Below are 16,918 nucleotides of genomic sequence, written 5' to 3'. Positions count from 1 at the left end.
CCAGAAGGAAGAAGCCAGATGTGATTGACCTGGGTCTGAGCATTGTTGGCAATATAGCAGTGCCCCCTGGTGGAGACAACCTACTTCCGGGAGGATGGCTGGGGTAATTCTACACTTCCTAATGAATAGGGAGGACAGCCCCTTATGAGTTATGGATGTTTGCTCATTGGACGGAGGACTACACCAGGTGGGTCAAGGGTGTGTGTGTGGGTGGTGCTTGAGAGGGTTTTTAACCACTTGCCCACAGGGCACTTGTACCACCTTCCCTCCCAGGCCAATTTTCAGCTTTCAGTGCTGTCGCAATTTGAATGACAATTGCACAGTCATGCAACACTGTACCCATATGAAATTTTTATCATTTTTTTAAGTCAGATAGAGCTTTCTTTTGGTGGTATTTAATCACCAATGGGTTTTTTATTTTTTGCTAAACAGACCAAAAACCAGTGAAAATTTTGAAAAAAAAACTTTTTTTTAGTTTCTGTTATACAATTTTGTAAATAAGTGATTTTTCTCCTTCACTGATGTGCGCTAATGAGGCTGCAGTGATGGGTACTGATGAGGAGGCACTGGTAGGTGGCACTGATAGGCATTGACAGGCATCACTGATGGGCACTGAAAGGCAGCACTCATATATGGCACTGATAGGCAGCACTGACTGGCACTGATAGACAACACTGACAGGAGGCACTGATTGGCACTGATAGGTGGCACTGATTTTCATGGATAGGTGGCACTGAAAGGCATCTCAGATGGGCACGGATATGTGGCATTGATGGGCACTGACAGGTGGCACTGATGGGGCTACACTGATCATTAGTGCCCTGATGATCAGTGTAGATGTCCCCTCAGGAATGCCGATTACTGGCTCTCCTCTCCTCATGATCTGTCAGCATGACAGCTCGTGAGGACAGGCATGCCGATAACCGTCATTTCCTTATTTACATGCAATCAGCTGTGATTGGACACAGCTGATCACATGATAGCGCCAACATCATCGGCTCTTTCCGTTGATCAGTGATCTGCTGTGTCCGAGGGACACAGCAAACCACAGATCGGCACACACGCGTGGTTAGAGTGGGAGGGCGTCACATGACATCCTCCAAGAACGAGAGAACCACTTTGCGCCCGTCATTTCCTTATATGGCGGGCGGGAGGCGGTTAAACAAGTTTTGGCCACGCTCTCTCTCTTTGACCATTTTTCCTACCTGGGATCCAGCTAAAAGACACTCAGCTTTGAGGACGAACTTACATAACGTATCATCTTTACTATTAATATTGGTAAATATGTAATATTGGTTTAGATTTCTCTGTTAGCGTTTTACTTCCTTTGTAAATAAATAAGACCTTGCTTCTTAGAGCATTGCGTTTGTTATTATAGCTAATATTGCAGTATATTACGTCCATTAATGTTGTCAAAGCTTCCTGTATATATTTACTAATTAATTATAGGAACCGACAAATAGTACATAATTGTATAATAAATAGGGGGATGCAAGAAAACCACCTCTTTTGTTTATTTCATTTGGCACCCTAGCAGTAGGAGTGTGGGAAAACAAATTCCACACAGAACCCAAACCTTAATGTACTTTTGTTTTGAGTTCCTATAAGCTAAGAAGTCCAAAACTCTACAAGAGCTCCAGAACTGAAGGCATTCATCTTTGCTGTGGACAAGATTCGCGCTGGTTTGTGATGTCTGAAGCCCTTCTAGAGTGGTACTGGAGGTTCTGTGAAATACTCCATCAGTGAGCGAACGCACATATCTGGTGAGTATAAAGTTTTTGTATCGTTAGATGGTATATGTGTTTATTGTATTGTTGATGCATATGTTTTAGGCCTGTTTAGCTGTTCAGTTGTGTGCCGGCAAGTGAAGGGCTGATCACCCTTGGTTAACTGATGTACCCAAGGGCGGACTGACCATTTGGAAACTCGGGCACTGCCCGAGGGCTGGGGTTAGTAGGGGGCCCCATGAGATGCCCCTGGTACCTTTTTCATAGTTTTTTTTGAGTTTGGGCAAGGACACAGGGGCCCCATGATCCCCTATTGCCCAGGGGCCCCATGAGTTGTCAGTCCACCCCTGGATGTACCCTGTACATCTATAGGATAAGCCAGACATCTTTGAGAAGAAAGTGAGAGAAATATAGATTATATTTATACTTTTTATCCACGTGAAAGGGAATTAGCTTTCTGCTTCAACAGAGGATCATACCAATAATCAATTAAAAAAAGAAAACACTAAAATGATATTCTGCACTTGTGAAAGTGTCCATACACAGAGTGTCCTAAACCGTGAAGAAAAAAGTAAGAATAATTCTCATTTTTTTCTTATTTTCTTACTTTTTTTTTACTTTTTTGTTTCTAAGCACTTTTTTTCCCTTACTTTTTAAAAAAATTTCCCTCTTCACCTAGACATGCATGTTATGCTGCTTGTTAACATGTGTTTTTGTTTTTTTGTATGCAGATAATAGAAGATCAGTAAACTTTCAATTACAGCAAATCATATACAACTTCATATGCCTAACATAGGCATTAGAGCGGAACTTCATGGCCTCTGAGCACCACAAACCAATAACACTATTTAGTTCATTCTTAATATTCAAAACAAACTCTCCCATCCACGTCTCCATGCTTTATTTTGCAGAGAAATCACTTTGAAAAACACCGCCCTAGCATTTCTGGTTGTAGCCATCTTGAGTAAGGGCAAATGGTTAATGTAACATTTACTTCCTGGAACCCATCTGCCCTTATCTTAAGCATGCAGGCAGGAGGGTGTGCTTAGCTGAGAAAACCCCTCCTCCTCTCCTGAAGACTCTTGGGATGTGTGACATCATTTGCATAGGCAAGAAATCAGGAAGTAACTGATGAAATTTTAAAAATAAAGTTTAAAACCTGTAAATATGATATATCTTCCTATCTATTTATTAATGCTAGAAGCATAAGGATTACAAACAATCAATGTTGATTGGGAGAGTGAAGTTCCACTTTAAAGTGTATGCATAGTCAAAACTTTGTTTTAGTTTTGGAAAATAGGTAAGATCCCCTGTCAGGTTTTTATTGCTGTGTCCCCACTAGGTAGATTCATCCTCTCTGTTGGTCCTAGTGACTATTGTACTCGAGACAAAATGGGTTCATATACATTTGAGATTGGAGGGCAGTAAAAACAGGAGGCTGAGCTGCCCTGCAACTGCATGTAATGCATTTACAGGGTTAAAACAGGTGATGAGGAGGCAACAGATCGCCTCTTGTCAAACCCTTCTGAAAAGCAACCCACTGTGGAGACCTAGTCAAAGTGATGGGAAATCCAAATTTTACAGTTGTCACCAGAACTGAGAGTAAATCTGTCAATGGGGGAACCTGTTCCAGTAATAACTGTTCAAGAAGAGAAATCCCCTTCACTTTGTAGAGATTTCCTTTTGTTTCCTACTGCATCTCAAAGACAGGAAGTGGAAAGAAATCTCCCCGAAAGGACTTCGAGAGCAAAAGGTTAAATCTGAATTCCAGGTATGATCTGTATTGCATAGTACTTTAGTCCAGCTTGGCACAATGTAAGTCTGCCTAGCTCATACCTGAGGGGCCGCTGGGGAAGCAGACAATCACTGTTGAAGTCAGCACTACTACAGTAATAGCCACACTGTTCCAGGTTCTGCATCTATTTTTTTAAATGAATACAAGATTGCACAAGCTGGAGAGGAGAGGTGGTGGTGTCGCGATCTCCCCCTCGTCCAATCAAAGGACATCTTGTATTCATTGAAAAAAATGCAAGGCATTCTGTGACTGGTGGCCATGCCAAGCGAGTGACCTTCCCCTATGGTCATTGTGCAGAGGGAAGGTCGTGCTCACAGAACCACAACAGGACTCAGAAGATCACAGCTATCCCTGAAGTAGCACTGTCTACCACAGTGATTGTCAGCAACCCCTCAGGTATGAGATATGAAAACTTACATTGTGCCAAGCTGGACCAAGTATGCAATACAGGTCATAATAGAAGGTCAGCTTGGACTGGCATAATTTTAACCTTCTCTAAAACAAAAAAAAACAGTTTTGGCTATAAATACACTTTAATAGCTTTTCAAAATGTATATGTAAAAGTTTTAGAAGCTAATCAGAAGTTGTGCACAGGTTCTTGGAGACTCCTTGGTACTACTTGGATACTTTCAAGTTCATCAGGGAGCAAGGGCTACAGGGAGTCAAGCCTGACTTGTGGAAGCCAAAGACTATCTACAAGCTCATCCGAGCCAGCGACATTTTGGAGTCGGTTCCAGGCCTGCCTTCGGACACCTGCAAGGTGGTCTGGAGGAATGTTTCTTCAAACATCCTCACCAACAGGCACAAAGACCTGGCATGGATGGCTATCCAGGGGGGACTGCCTCTCAGGACATTTATGCATGCCAGGAACCTGAGCAGATACAGACACTGCCCCTTCTGCATCATCCATGAGGAAACGTCTTACCACATTTTCTGGGAGTGCTCATTTGCTCAGGCCCTGTTGGGGGCCCTGGAACCTGAACTCAAGGACTTTGTGCCACAGACAGCCATCACTCACTTTGGGGTGTTGAATGGACTGTTCTGTGGAACCTTTTCTCTGGAGGACATTGACAGCGCCTGGCGGGTACTGTGCTGTTTTAAGGACGCTTTATGGTGCGCCAGAAAGCACCTCACCCTCCAGCGGGAGAGGATGTCCATTGAGGACTGCCGCAGACTGACCCTCAGTCTGCTCAGAGACTATTCCTTGATGGACTTTAAGGAGGAAGAGGACGTCTGAAGATTTCCCCCCTTCCCCCTACTCCCCCTTGCGTGTCTTTGTCCCTTCAATAAAGCTTCGGGCCTGTGTTTCCCCCTTCCTCCCCCTTCCCCCCCCCCCACACACCCGATGCCTATTGTTGACCGTGTTTTTCAGTTATCGTTATCGTGCATGACATAGTGACTAGGAAATGTATATTGTATTAGGATGCTACAGTTTTTGGGGTAAGCGGCGTCATGCATGACGTGGTGGTCCGGGGGATTCATCCTCCGTGCACATCACGTCAGGCATCATACCGCTGAGCGAACGTATTTATTTGCCTGACTGTATTTATCGTATGCTTGGAACTGTATTGCTATGTGGTGCGCTGCGTCGCAGTACAGGGTGAGATGTACCCCGATTACACGTAACATGTTGTTTTTGATGCTTCTGCAATAAAAGTATCTTTTCAATCAAAAAAAAAACAGGTTCTTGGAGATGGTCAGATTCCACCTGCCAGATTCAACTGGTATCTTTCTGTGGCCTAAGACAGCCGACAATATAGAGCCAAGGGCTGCTTGTAGAAAATGAAAACCCAAATATTTCCATATCGGTACTGGTATGGGAACGCTTACTGTACATTGTGGATGATCTATGCCCTAAGGTGAACTAGGGATTACTAGTCCTTTAAACATGCCTCCTATATGTCGTTTTTACCAGTAATAAATAAGTTGAGAGTTGATTTCTTCTTGTTGAGGGTGGAAGGCCTCTCCTCTTCCTTCACTTGTTGCTGCTCTTCTATCCCATGTGGGAGCTTAATGGCACAGGAAGCGTGATCTACCAAAGGCCTGGGCAGTGACCCTATCTTCTTCCACGCCTTGGTCTCTGGGTCGTATACGAAGACGCTGTCCTCTTTGTTCATGCGTCTTAGGGAACCCCCTCCGGTGATGTAGAGCTTGGACTGGTGGGTGACGATACTGAACTGGCAGCAGTCAAAAGGAGAAAGCTTCAAGGTGCTCCATTGATCATCCGTGGGACAGTAGAATTCTGTTTCATTCACATGGATCCATTCCTTGGCCTATAACAATGTAAAAGGTGCAGAATAAACTTTTTTGATGAAAGGTTTGTTACCTCTGAAAGTTGGAATTACTGTCTACTCTATGAGTATTTTGGTACTTATTAGAACAGACAATGAGGAAACCCCCTCACACACATTTTGTCTATTTCACAGATGTCAGACAGAACAGGAAGACATAGAAATTCACCCAACTTGTCTATTTGATGGATGCCAGCAAAGAGAGTGGAAACCACGTTCCCATTTCATGTATTACTGGTGATAAACACTTCCATGAGTACTGTGACAGTTGGTAAGTTGAATCCCATGCTGATTTTTGTTGGATTTCCCACAAGACCTCATAGGTTGTGGCTTAGGGTGCCAATGCCACTAAGATCAGCACAAGTCATAGCGTTTCAAGAGTGTTGGAACCTGCACAGCATTAGTAAGCACCCTACACTAGAAGCTGAGTGTTCCAGCACCAGGCACGGTTCCAGCAAGCATCACATGGAGTGATTGTAGATCAATGCTTCCCCTGATATACTGACCAACAATAGACCTCTCATCAATGAAGGTGCCTGGCTGGCAGTGAAGTCCTGTCTCCCCCCCCCCCAACCATGTGACCACTGCACAATAGTCTAAGCCAAGTAACATAAGTCCCACCTGCATGTTAAAATTCTCTAACGATTTACTCCCAGACACCAAATTAGGAAATTTTTTCTCCCACTGATGCCATGGAGTTGTTCCTCATGCTGAACTCCAACCTCCAGGGCATTTTTGCTCCCACTAACCACCAACAAATGTCAGGGTATTTTTCGCAGGTACTGACTACTGATGCCAGGGTACTTTTTGCTGCTACTGATCTTTGATGTCAGGTATTTTTTCCAGCTACTGACCATTCATGCTGGGGTGTTTTTCCCAGCTACTGACCACTGATTCTGAGGTATTTTATCCTACTACTGACCACTGCTGTCAGGTTTTGTTTTCACAGCTACAGACCTCTAAAGCCAGGGTATTTTTCCAGGTATTGATCGCTGATGCCAGGGTATTTTTCCCTGCTGACTACTGATGCCAGGGTACTTCTCCCAGGTACTGATCACTGATACTGGGATATTTTTCCCAGGTACTGATCACTGATACTGGGATATTTTTCCCAGGTACTGATCACCGATGCAGTGGTATTTTTCCCTGTTATTGACCATTAATGGCAGAATATTTTTCCCTACTACTGACCTTTGTTGCCAGGGTATATTTCCCTGCTACTGACCACACATGCTGGGCTTTTTTTCTCTATTACAGACCACTGATGTCAATTTATTTTTCCCAGCTACTGACCTCTGATGCCAGAGTATTTTTCCAGGTATTGATCACTGATGCTGAAGTATTTTCCCTGCTATTAACTAGTGATGCCATGGTATTTTTCTCAGCTACTAACCATGGATGCCTTGTTTTTTTTCTCAGCTGCTGACCACTGACGCCGGGGTGTTTTTTCCAGCTACTGATCTCTGATGCCGGTGTATTTTTCTCTGCTACTGACCACTGATGCCGGTGTACTTTTCCCAGGTACTGATCACTGATACTGGGAAATTTTTCCAAGGTATTGATCACTGATGCCACCATATATCTTTGTGTTGCACTGCACTAGGCACATTATTTATAGCATCACATACTCTAGACCAGTGGTCTACAAACTGTGGCCCGGGGGCCGGATGTGGCCCTTTGCTTGCCTTTGTTCGGCCCTTGAGGCATAATTCCTGCCACTGACATGAACAATGTGGCACTATTCCTCCCATTGACACCAGTGATGGGACACTATTCCTACCACTGACACCAATGGTGGGGCCCTATTCCTCCTACTGACATCAACAATGGGGCACTTTTCTTTCCAATGACACCATCAATGGCGCACTATTTCCTCCCAAATACCAAAGATTGTCCCACTGGGCACAGTCCGGCCCCCTAAAGTCTAAAGAACAGTAAACTCGCCCTTTATTTAGAAAGTTTGGAGATCCCTGCTCTAGACTGAGACACACTGTCTACTGTTTTGTATGGAACAAAGAATAAGATAAGAATCTCTGACGTTGCTTTGACTTTCCTGATCTGCATGCTTGCTTGAGATCTATTGAAGCCATGGACAACCAGGTAGCTATCATTTCCAAAGGGCAACAGGCAATAACAGCCTGCATATTTTACCAAGTACAGCTTTCCTTTCATTTTTAGTTTTGGGCATGTGGGGGTCTTACCGCATTCAGTGTGCGTCCACCAACACAGAAGATCTTGTCTCCAATAGTTGCCATACCGTGGTCACATCGAGTGTACATCATAGCGCGGTTCACAACCCAGCGCTTGAGCCTCGGCAAATAACTGTACACGTCGTTCAGGGTTTTATTTGTGGAATAACCCCCTGCAAGTGAAAAAATAATGCAATGAAATATAAATCCATATATCTGCCATTTGTCTATGGACTCCATGCTGAATTAATGGTTCTGCACATTTGCTGTGCCTATAATGAGGGACTCCTACTCACATTCTCCATGTTATATAATAACAAGAGGAGCCAGAACACACAAATCTCCCAGGTAGCCAGGAATAAGGCAGATAATTGTGGCTATTTACAGCTGGAATAATCCATAATTATGGAGAGCAATCAAGACATATAAGAAGCCAGGGGCTGACTCAGCTCAACACGCACAAACTAGAACTTTAATAGTATGCCCAGTAGCCCCACTCACCTGAAATGTACAAGATACCCTTGTGAGTAGTGCCAGCGTGATCTGCCACTGGAACTGGGAAGGGGGAGGTATATTCCCACTTGTTTTCTGCAGGGTTGTACTCTTCCGCACTCTGGGTCAAGTGGCCCAGTAAAGATCCTCCACCTACAGCAATAATGCGCTCCCCAATCACCTCGGTATGAAATCGCGTTCTCCTTTCCAACATAGCTGCAATTTGCAACCAACTTCCAGTGCGAGGATCAAACCGGAAAACCTGTGGGAATGACATGATGAGTTACCAGACATTTTCTAAGACTTTCCTTTTAGGCACAATGGGAATTTAGCCCCACTGCATGAGATTCTGGCGTTTAGGTGCGGGCAGAAGGTATAGGTAGGCCCAGCACTACTGCCGGCAGCCCATTAAACTCTATGGGAGGCTGACAGCAGCCACAGCTGAACAGTGTACTGAGCAATACTAATGACTAGGGCAGTATGTGCCTAGGGACAAATGCCAAGAATGCAAGCAGTTTGTGATTCAGCATTCATCCCTGGGTGCGTACTGTCCTAAACATTAGTACCATTCAGCTGGAGCAGCTGTCAGTTTTGTTTTATTAATTTTCAAATTCAATTCAAATTTTTCAAATTTTGAATAGAATAAATTTTAATTCAAAACTTTTCAATTCGGTTGAATTAAATTCAATTTGACTGAATGGAAACAATTCAAATGTATTCTATTCGAAGTTTGAATTTCAGAAGACAATTATATTCTATTTTATTCTATTGTTTTTTCTATTCAATTCTATTCTTTTATTTTATATTCTAATCTATTCTTTTCAAATTTATTCTATACGAAATTCGAATTTCAGAAGACGGGTATTGTCTATTTTATTATATTGTTTTTTTCTATTCTATTCTTTTCTTTTCTATTCTATTTTATTCTATTCTTTTGAAAATTCAGAAGGCGGCTATTTTCTATTTTATTCTATTCTATTTCTATTCTATTCTTTTATTTCCTAGTCTATTCTATGCTATTCTGTTATGTTTTACTCTAATTCCTTTATTTTCTATTCTATTTTATTCTATTCTTTTATTTTCTATTCAATTCTGTTTTAATTTATTCTATTTTCTATTCCTTTATTACCTATTCTATTTTATTCTGTTCTTGTTTTCTAATTCGATTTTGTTTTCAAATTCCATTTAGTTTTTGAGTAATTCCAATTTCGGACTAAAGTTTGTTTAGTTATTTTGGATTTGTTTAAATTCATTACTATTGTAATTCAGAAATTCGAATACATCCAAATCTCTGAATACCTAAAAAGTTGTCTGAATTTCGATTCAAAAGGACAAAATGAACCGCACATGTCAAGTCAGCAGTGTGGCTGGATGGTGCACCTGTGACTTCTACCTGCACCTAGAATCTTATGCACTGGGGCTAAGCGCAAGAGTGTGCTTGAAGTCTTAAGCTGGCCATAGAATAATTGAAATTTGTCAAATTCAGCAGGCACAGGCCAAATTTCAACCCATCTATGGCCGTTTCCATTCCAGAGAATTTGATCTAATGATTAACTTTTCTTGAACTGGCTTGTTGGAAAATTTTCCTTTGATCAGTGCTGAATGTAATAAGCTGCAGCACCGATCATTGTATTCTGAAATCAGAGGAGTCTCACTGTCAGAACACAATAACACAGCAAAGGGGAGCCATAGGGGGAGATTTACTAAAACTGGAGCACACAGAATCTGGTCCAGCTGTGCATAATAACCAGTCAGCTTTCATGTTTCATTGTCAAAGCTGAATCAAACAAGCTGAAATCAGAAGCTGACTGGTTACTATGCACAGCTGTACTAGGTCCTCTGTGCACCGGTTTTAGTAAATTTCCTCCATAGCATTCATTTAGAGTACAATAAATCAGTAGAGTAATTAAGCTGTACCATTAGATGGTGCCTGTAGTCTGCTAAGCATCATAAAAACAATGCACACTTTTGTTCAAGACAATACAAGGTGCAATTGTCATGTGCAAACCATAGCCACCAGGACTTTTTAATTGTCCCTTTAAAACGTAAATTAGTATTGATTAGGCTTGTGCAGGAATCTGAATATTTAGTCTTAATAATTATAAATATGAAGACTTGCCTGTGAAAGTTGTGTCTGCTCCCAGTTAAGTACTTTACACTTGGTATCCTGAAAACGGTCTAACTTTACACATTGACTCCTCCTGTTGCCTATGATTTTTTGCCTGCCTCTGGATCAACTGTGGGTATAGGATTATAACTTTTTTTTTTCTTTTTAAGGTTGAACTGGATGGAATTTTGTCTTTTTTCATCCAGACTATGTAACTATATGAGCTCAGTGGCTGCGACAAGAGAGTAGACACTGTGCGGCCAAAAGGACAGGATGGCGCTACCCCCCCCCCCCCCGTGGCACTAGGGAGCGCTGGCCCCACAGCTGTTCTGTCTCTACAATAACTCGGGTTGGAGGCATCACAGGCTGTAGAAGATTTTACGAATGCTTCTTTTAAGTGCAGGTTTGGACTCCTTTATTTAAACTGAAAGTGAGCCTTAGCTGGAAGGTAGGTTTCATGCTACTGTACCCATATGGGACAGCATAGTATGCTTTTTTTGGTAAAGGTGTGCTTATACTATAATGCATTTCTGTTGCTATTGCAAACCCCCCCCCCCCCCCCAAAAAATAGACATTGCCTCCCAGCAAAGAAAAGAAAAACCTGTTCCACTGCTTGTGCCACCCGTTTTCAGAGATACAATGGTTGAACAACCCTTAGTAGTGTAGTTATAAAAAGATTTGCAGAGCAATTTGCCTGTTGAAAGTGCAGCAACATTCATTCTATACAAATAGGTCAAAGAATGAATGTTACATAGTTACATAGTTAGTCTGGTTGAAAAAAAACAAAAGTCCATCAAGTTCAACCAAAGGAAAAAAAAAAAGTTATAATCCTATACCCACAGTTGATCCAGAGGAAGGCCAAAAAACCCCAGCAAAGTATGATCCAATTTGCTCCTGCAGGGAAAAAAATTCCTTCCCAATCCCCCGAGAGGCAATCGGATATTCCCTGGATCAACTTTACCTATAAATGTTAGTATCCAGTTATATTCTGTTTATATAGGAAAGAATCCAGGCTTTTTTTAAGTGTTTTTTAATATTATTAGGCTTTTTCCTCTTGCATTAATTTAAAACAAAAAATACCTAATTTGGGCACTAGATGGAACAAAGTATCATTCCTGTTATAATTATCGATGTCTAGTGGACAAATGTGATGTTTGCCATTTTATATCAATGAAAACAATATTCTACCAGCATAAAAAATAGCCTAATCTTCATTTTTTCCCATTCTCACAGAATGAATGTATTTGCACTTTAACTGAGTGTACGGCTAAGTTTTTTGTTTTGTTTTGTTTTTACACCCCTTAATATCCATCACATATCCAGGGGTATTAGATGACTGGTCCATTTCTGCAGTCTGTGGTTCACCCTCCAACCCCACCATCACTACTCTATCCTGTATGGATGAAACCACAGAGCGCAGAGATAGATCAGGCTTTTAATACTCCTGGAAGAGTGACGAATGCTAAGGATTCTAAAGCCAGTGCAAAGAGACCATTTTTCTGTTTATTTGGGTCTTGGGTGTAATTTTAAAACAGCAGGAAGACAGAGTATATGTGTCCCAGTGCCATTTTAAAACAGTATTGAGACTCAGTGGCTCCAGTGGGTATCAGCTGGCATGTAGGGAATTGCCGCTGTCAGTGACAGCTGGCTTCTAGCAATAAGTTCAGGATCTCAAAGGATCAGCACCTGGGCTTCTGATTCACATTACATTTAAAAGGAAGTGGTGTGACGTCTGATCATACGATTGACATTTGCTTTTACTGAGTAAAGTGTCAAATGCTTATGTAAGCAAACGCAATGTCATTCGTTATTTTAGTGACTGAAACCTATTTAAATAAAAAGAAAAAAAAATGACAATTTGGGGTTTATTTACTAAAGCTGTAGAGTGCAAAATCAGGCTCACTTCTGCATAGAAACCAATCAGCTTCCAGGTTTTATTGCCAAAGCTTAACTGAACAAGCTGAGGTTAGAAGCTGATTAGTTTCTATGCAGAAATGAGCCTGATTTTGAACTCTCCAGCTTTAGTAAATCTCCCCCTTTGTGTCCTCACCAACCAGACTATGATTTTATCTGCGTATTATTCTAACAATTTATGGAAATTTCGGTGTGTCACAATGTCTCACACATTAAAAGGGTCACATTAAAACGCTGTCTAAAAATAAAATGCAAATGTTCACTTTGAACTTTACCATTTTAATATCTTATATAAAAATTACATTTAAAACTTTACCACTTTAATATTTTATATAAAAATTACACTTATGTGACATTTAATTAGAAGACTTTGATGGCTATAATTTGGGGGTAAATATCTGGGGCCGCATTGCTTATCTAAATATTGTGTTGGGAAGAATTACAGGAAAATACATTTTTTTTTAATGTTTCACTATTTCTTCCAAATTAAAAGTAGACAGTAAAACCATATGTATCAGATCTGTTATCAAATTAAAGTCCCATCTGTCGTTATAAAATGATGTATAATATGTAAGGGATTACTACAACAGTTAAAAGATGTAAGGCGCAGAAACAAGACAGCGCTGAAGCAAGAAAGCAAAAAAACCACTCTGGGACTCAAGGGTGATCTAGGAAAAAAAAGCCCCAGGACTTAAAGCGGAGGTCCACCTAAAAAAAAAATAAAGAAATAAAAGTCAGCAGCTACAAAAACTGTAGCTGCTGACTTTTAAAATACAGCAACTTACCTGTCCTGAGGTCCAGCGGTGTCTTCACTAACGCTGGTTTCACCGGCCATCTTCTCTCCCTGGCGCCGGCATCTTCAGTGTGGGCACTTGGCTGTGACAGCTTGCGGCTTCACAGCCGGGTGCCCAATGCTCATGCGCGAGAAGAGCTGCACTTGGTGAATGGCTCCGTAGTCATTTGGGACCTGTCACGTGTCCCAGAAGACTATGGGGAGGGGAGGTTGGACAACTTCTGCTTCTGATCGCCTAGGAAATCGCAGCGGAAGTGGGAGCGGGTACCTGTCAAATTCGGGTACCCGCTCCCCAAAGGTGCCAATCCTTAATGCGGAGCAGGGGACAAAGGCTTAAAGCGGAACTTCCCCATTTGGGTGGAGCTCCACTTTAAGTGGTAAAAATAGTGACAGAGCTCATTATAGGTGAATTTGAGATAAACAGTTAAAGCTGAACTCCAGGTATGGATTTTTTGCATAGTTACATCAGCCCAGCTTGGATCAATGCAAGTATACATTCTATACCTGTGGGACCACTGTGGAAGCTGACAATGACGGTAGAGGTCAGCACTATGATCGTAAACGTCACTGTCTTCCGTGTCTCATGCATTCTCTGTTTGACCAGGTGGAGAAGCGAGCCTGTGACATCACAATCTTCACTTTGTCCAATCAGAGAACACATTGCATTCATTAAGAAAAATGCTGTGTTCTGGGAATGTTGCCTGTGTCACTCAAGCAATCGCCTTGTGGTTACTATGCAGCAGGGCAGAACATGACCCGGAAGACAGCGGCGATCATTGTAGTAGTGGCCACTACTACAGTGATTCTCTGCTTCCACAATGGTCACATAGTTATGATATTGTAATAAAAGATGTTATAGTGAGCGCGACTTAAATACAAAAAGTGTATCGATGTGTATACACAAAAACGTTAGTGAGCAGCTGATACACCGAAAAGGTAACCAAGTAAAACCTCCAAATCGAACATATATATTAAATAAATGGTGCAGCACTAAATACTAGAGCACAGTTTATACATACAATATATGAACATGCATGATATCACTCTAAGGGTGATCAATAAATACAAAAGTTCAATGTAATAGTGCGGATCATGGAGAGATCCCAATTCAAGGTGAGTGGACGTCCTGATCCAAGGTGTGATGGTAGGTGTGATCACACAAATAGGTGAAAAACGCACTCACCAGATGTGCGTTTAATATACGCAATATGCAATCCTGCGTCACCAGGCCATAAAACGATCATCAGATCCCAGATCAGATTGTACCCAGATCACCATCCCGGTTCCACAGAAGTGAAGTCATCTGAAACCGCTACCAGGTATCACCACCAGGGTCGAGTCCTCCAGATGGGCACTGCGAATGATAGCACTCACACAGAGTGCCCAACAAGAGACCTCATAGCGTGATACTGCTTTAGATGCTTTTATTCAGGGTTGGTTGGTGTGGGGTACATAAAAAGATTAACCAAAAAGTTTACTGACCATATGCATTCCTAGGTAGTTAGGTGTCCTGCTGCCCCCCTGATCTCTCCATGATCCGCACTATTACATTGAACTTTTGTATTTATTGATCACCCTTAGAGTGATATCATGCATGTTCATATATTGTGTGTATAAACTGTGCTCTAGTATTTAGCGCTGCACCATTTATTTAATATATTAATATAGTTATGATATATGCACAATTACATCGGTTCAAGCTTGTAATAAAATTCATACCTGGTGTTCAGCTTTAAAAATTAAAGTAATTAGTTTTAAATCTGCTCATGCCAGGTAGACCAGTATTTTCATCCATTGTAGCAGAGGCAGTCAAAGGTTTCCCAAAAGCGCCTAATTGCGCCAGAAATCAATAAACTGTTCCACAGAACTTGCTGCTGAGCAAACGTTTATTAACCAAATGGAAAGCATTAGTAACAGAGCATCACAAGTTGCAATAGAACCTCTGCCAGGTTTTTACAGCTGTCTGTGCTCCCTTTAGGAAAAGTTTTCCTCACTTCTGATTTACTTACAAGTCTTTCCAATGATGACACAGCTAGAAATATAAACCTGTAGTAGCCTATTGCATGCTTTCCATGGAGAAAAAAAGATTTGTTCAAAAATTTCACTTTAAGCAGTTTAGTTTAAATGGCCAGCCCCCCACACAATACCAAAAAGTACCAGATTATTTTAACACACTCTTACCTCATTTGATGGATGTTTGCCTGAGGGGTCAAACATGGTTTGCCCTCCAATGATGAAAAGGAAGTCATTAATGACTGCCACACAGTGATTGTACACAGGAGCATACATCTGTCCAAGTTCAGACCAGGAGCTGCCATCTTGATTTTGAGCCCAGATATTGCTGCACACTTGGTTATTGGTTGTCCTGCCACCCAAAACTAGGAGGCTTTCTGTGCTGGACCTTATGGTTGCACCTTCACAGTGAAGAATAGGTTGAGCATACAGTTGAGAATGGTATCTTAAAGCTTCTTGTAGGTATCTAAAACAGTTGGAGTCTGTTTTCATTATTGAAGTTTCTTTCACATATGTCTGGAGATCTTCTAGAGCGATAAGTGGAAAACGGATCCTCCTGAGGATATCTCCTGCCTCTTTTAGCCTGGAGCTCTCATGCTGCAGCCATGAAACTACCAAATGGAACAGTTCAAGCTCACTGCAACCTGGTACATCCTCCCTTTCTAGTACTTCACAGAGTGTCTTCTTGTCTACTAGGTTCAGATCTCCAGAATGTCCTGGAACATGCTTGTAGTGATGCCCAATATACCCGTTGGCCTTCACCTTCAGCTCTTCAGGACCATGTTTTCTGACAATATTTAGGATGTCCAAACACGTGTTCTGATTTAAACCATTCTCTAGAAACTGGAAGCACAACTTCACTGCTTCCCGAACCAACAAGACCTCAGCTGCTTTTAAAGTGTCTTCAATATTGGACAATGACAGAGAAAGCTTGCTGGAATAGATGAAATCTAGAACATTGTGGAGCCCTTTAGCACTGACGCCCTTGATTCTGATGGTGTTGTCAGCTCTGGGGTCCCCAAACAGTAGTTTACAATATGAGCTGGCAGAAGCTAGGATGACTTTATGAGCTGGGAAGAAGACCCCGTCAGCTTCAAGTGTTACATCACAAAGATCACGGTTGGATCGAAACTGCCATATCCTCTGCAGCAGCTTTTCAGGATAGTTATCAGAGGCCAAGGAGCAGATATCTCCACCGTTCTGCATGCTGAAGATTAATTTATTAACTGCCCCTCCAAATATTGTCTCACATTCGCATACGACTTCAATCTTGTTACATAGCGGTCTTCCCAAAAGCTGTCGAGAAGTAAGCTGTCACCAAATGACCAGCAGAGCCTTACCAACAAGAAGCGAGAACATCAGAGAAATATTTACTAGCTTTAGTGTTGGGTTACAACACACCCGCCCTATCTCCAGAGCACTTGGCAATGTCCCATATAGAATAATTGACAAAAGAAACACAATTGACCCCTGGAGCTTCTTGTTTAACGCCCAGTTGGCTGAGGTCAGGTAAACCTAGCAAGCCCAGACTTGCATTGTTAAACAAAGGACTTATGGAATGTTTCAGAAGTGCAGGTTAGCTATAATTGCTTGACAA

At 41.8% G+C, this 16,918-nt stretch overlaps 1 protein-coding gene across 1 annotated transcript; it reads right to left on the bottom strand.

Annotated features, from left to right (window-relative positions):
• Window positions 1–4,916: 4,916 nt before the first annotated feature.
• LOC149463524 (kelch-like protein 9) lies at window positions 4,917–16,711 on the bottom strand. The gene is made up of 4 exons (XM_089675352.1): window positions 15,490–16,711; window positions 8,504–8,756; window positions 8,015–8,175; window positions 4,917–5,795 (listed from the first exon to the last, which is right to left on the bottom strand). Exons 1-4 carry the CDS (start codon window positions 16,525–16,527, stop codon window positions 5,418–5,420), a joined length of 1,830 nt encoding a protein of 609 aa, XP_089531478.1. The 5' UTR covers window positions 16,528–16,711; the 3' UTR covers window positions 4,917–5,417.
• Window positions 16,712–16,918: the final 207 nt, after the last annotated feature.

This window comes from Staurois parvus, unplaced genomic scaffold (genome assembly GCF_062004578.1).
Source record: "Staurois parvus isolate SC_StPar_1 unplaced genomic scaffold, SC_StPar_1.0 ptg000154l, whole genome shotgun sequence".
NCBI classification, from domain to species: domain Eukaryota; kingdom Metazoa; phylum Chordata; class Amphibia; order Anura; family Ranidae; genus Staurois; species Staurois parvus.
This window is presented reverse-complemented; position numbering and strand designations above follow the sequence as displayed.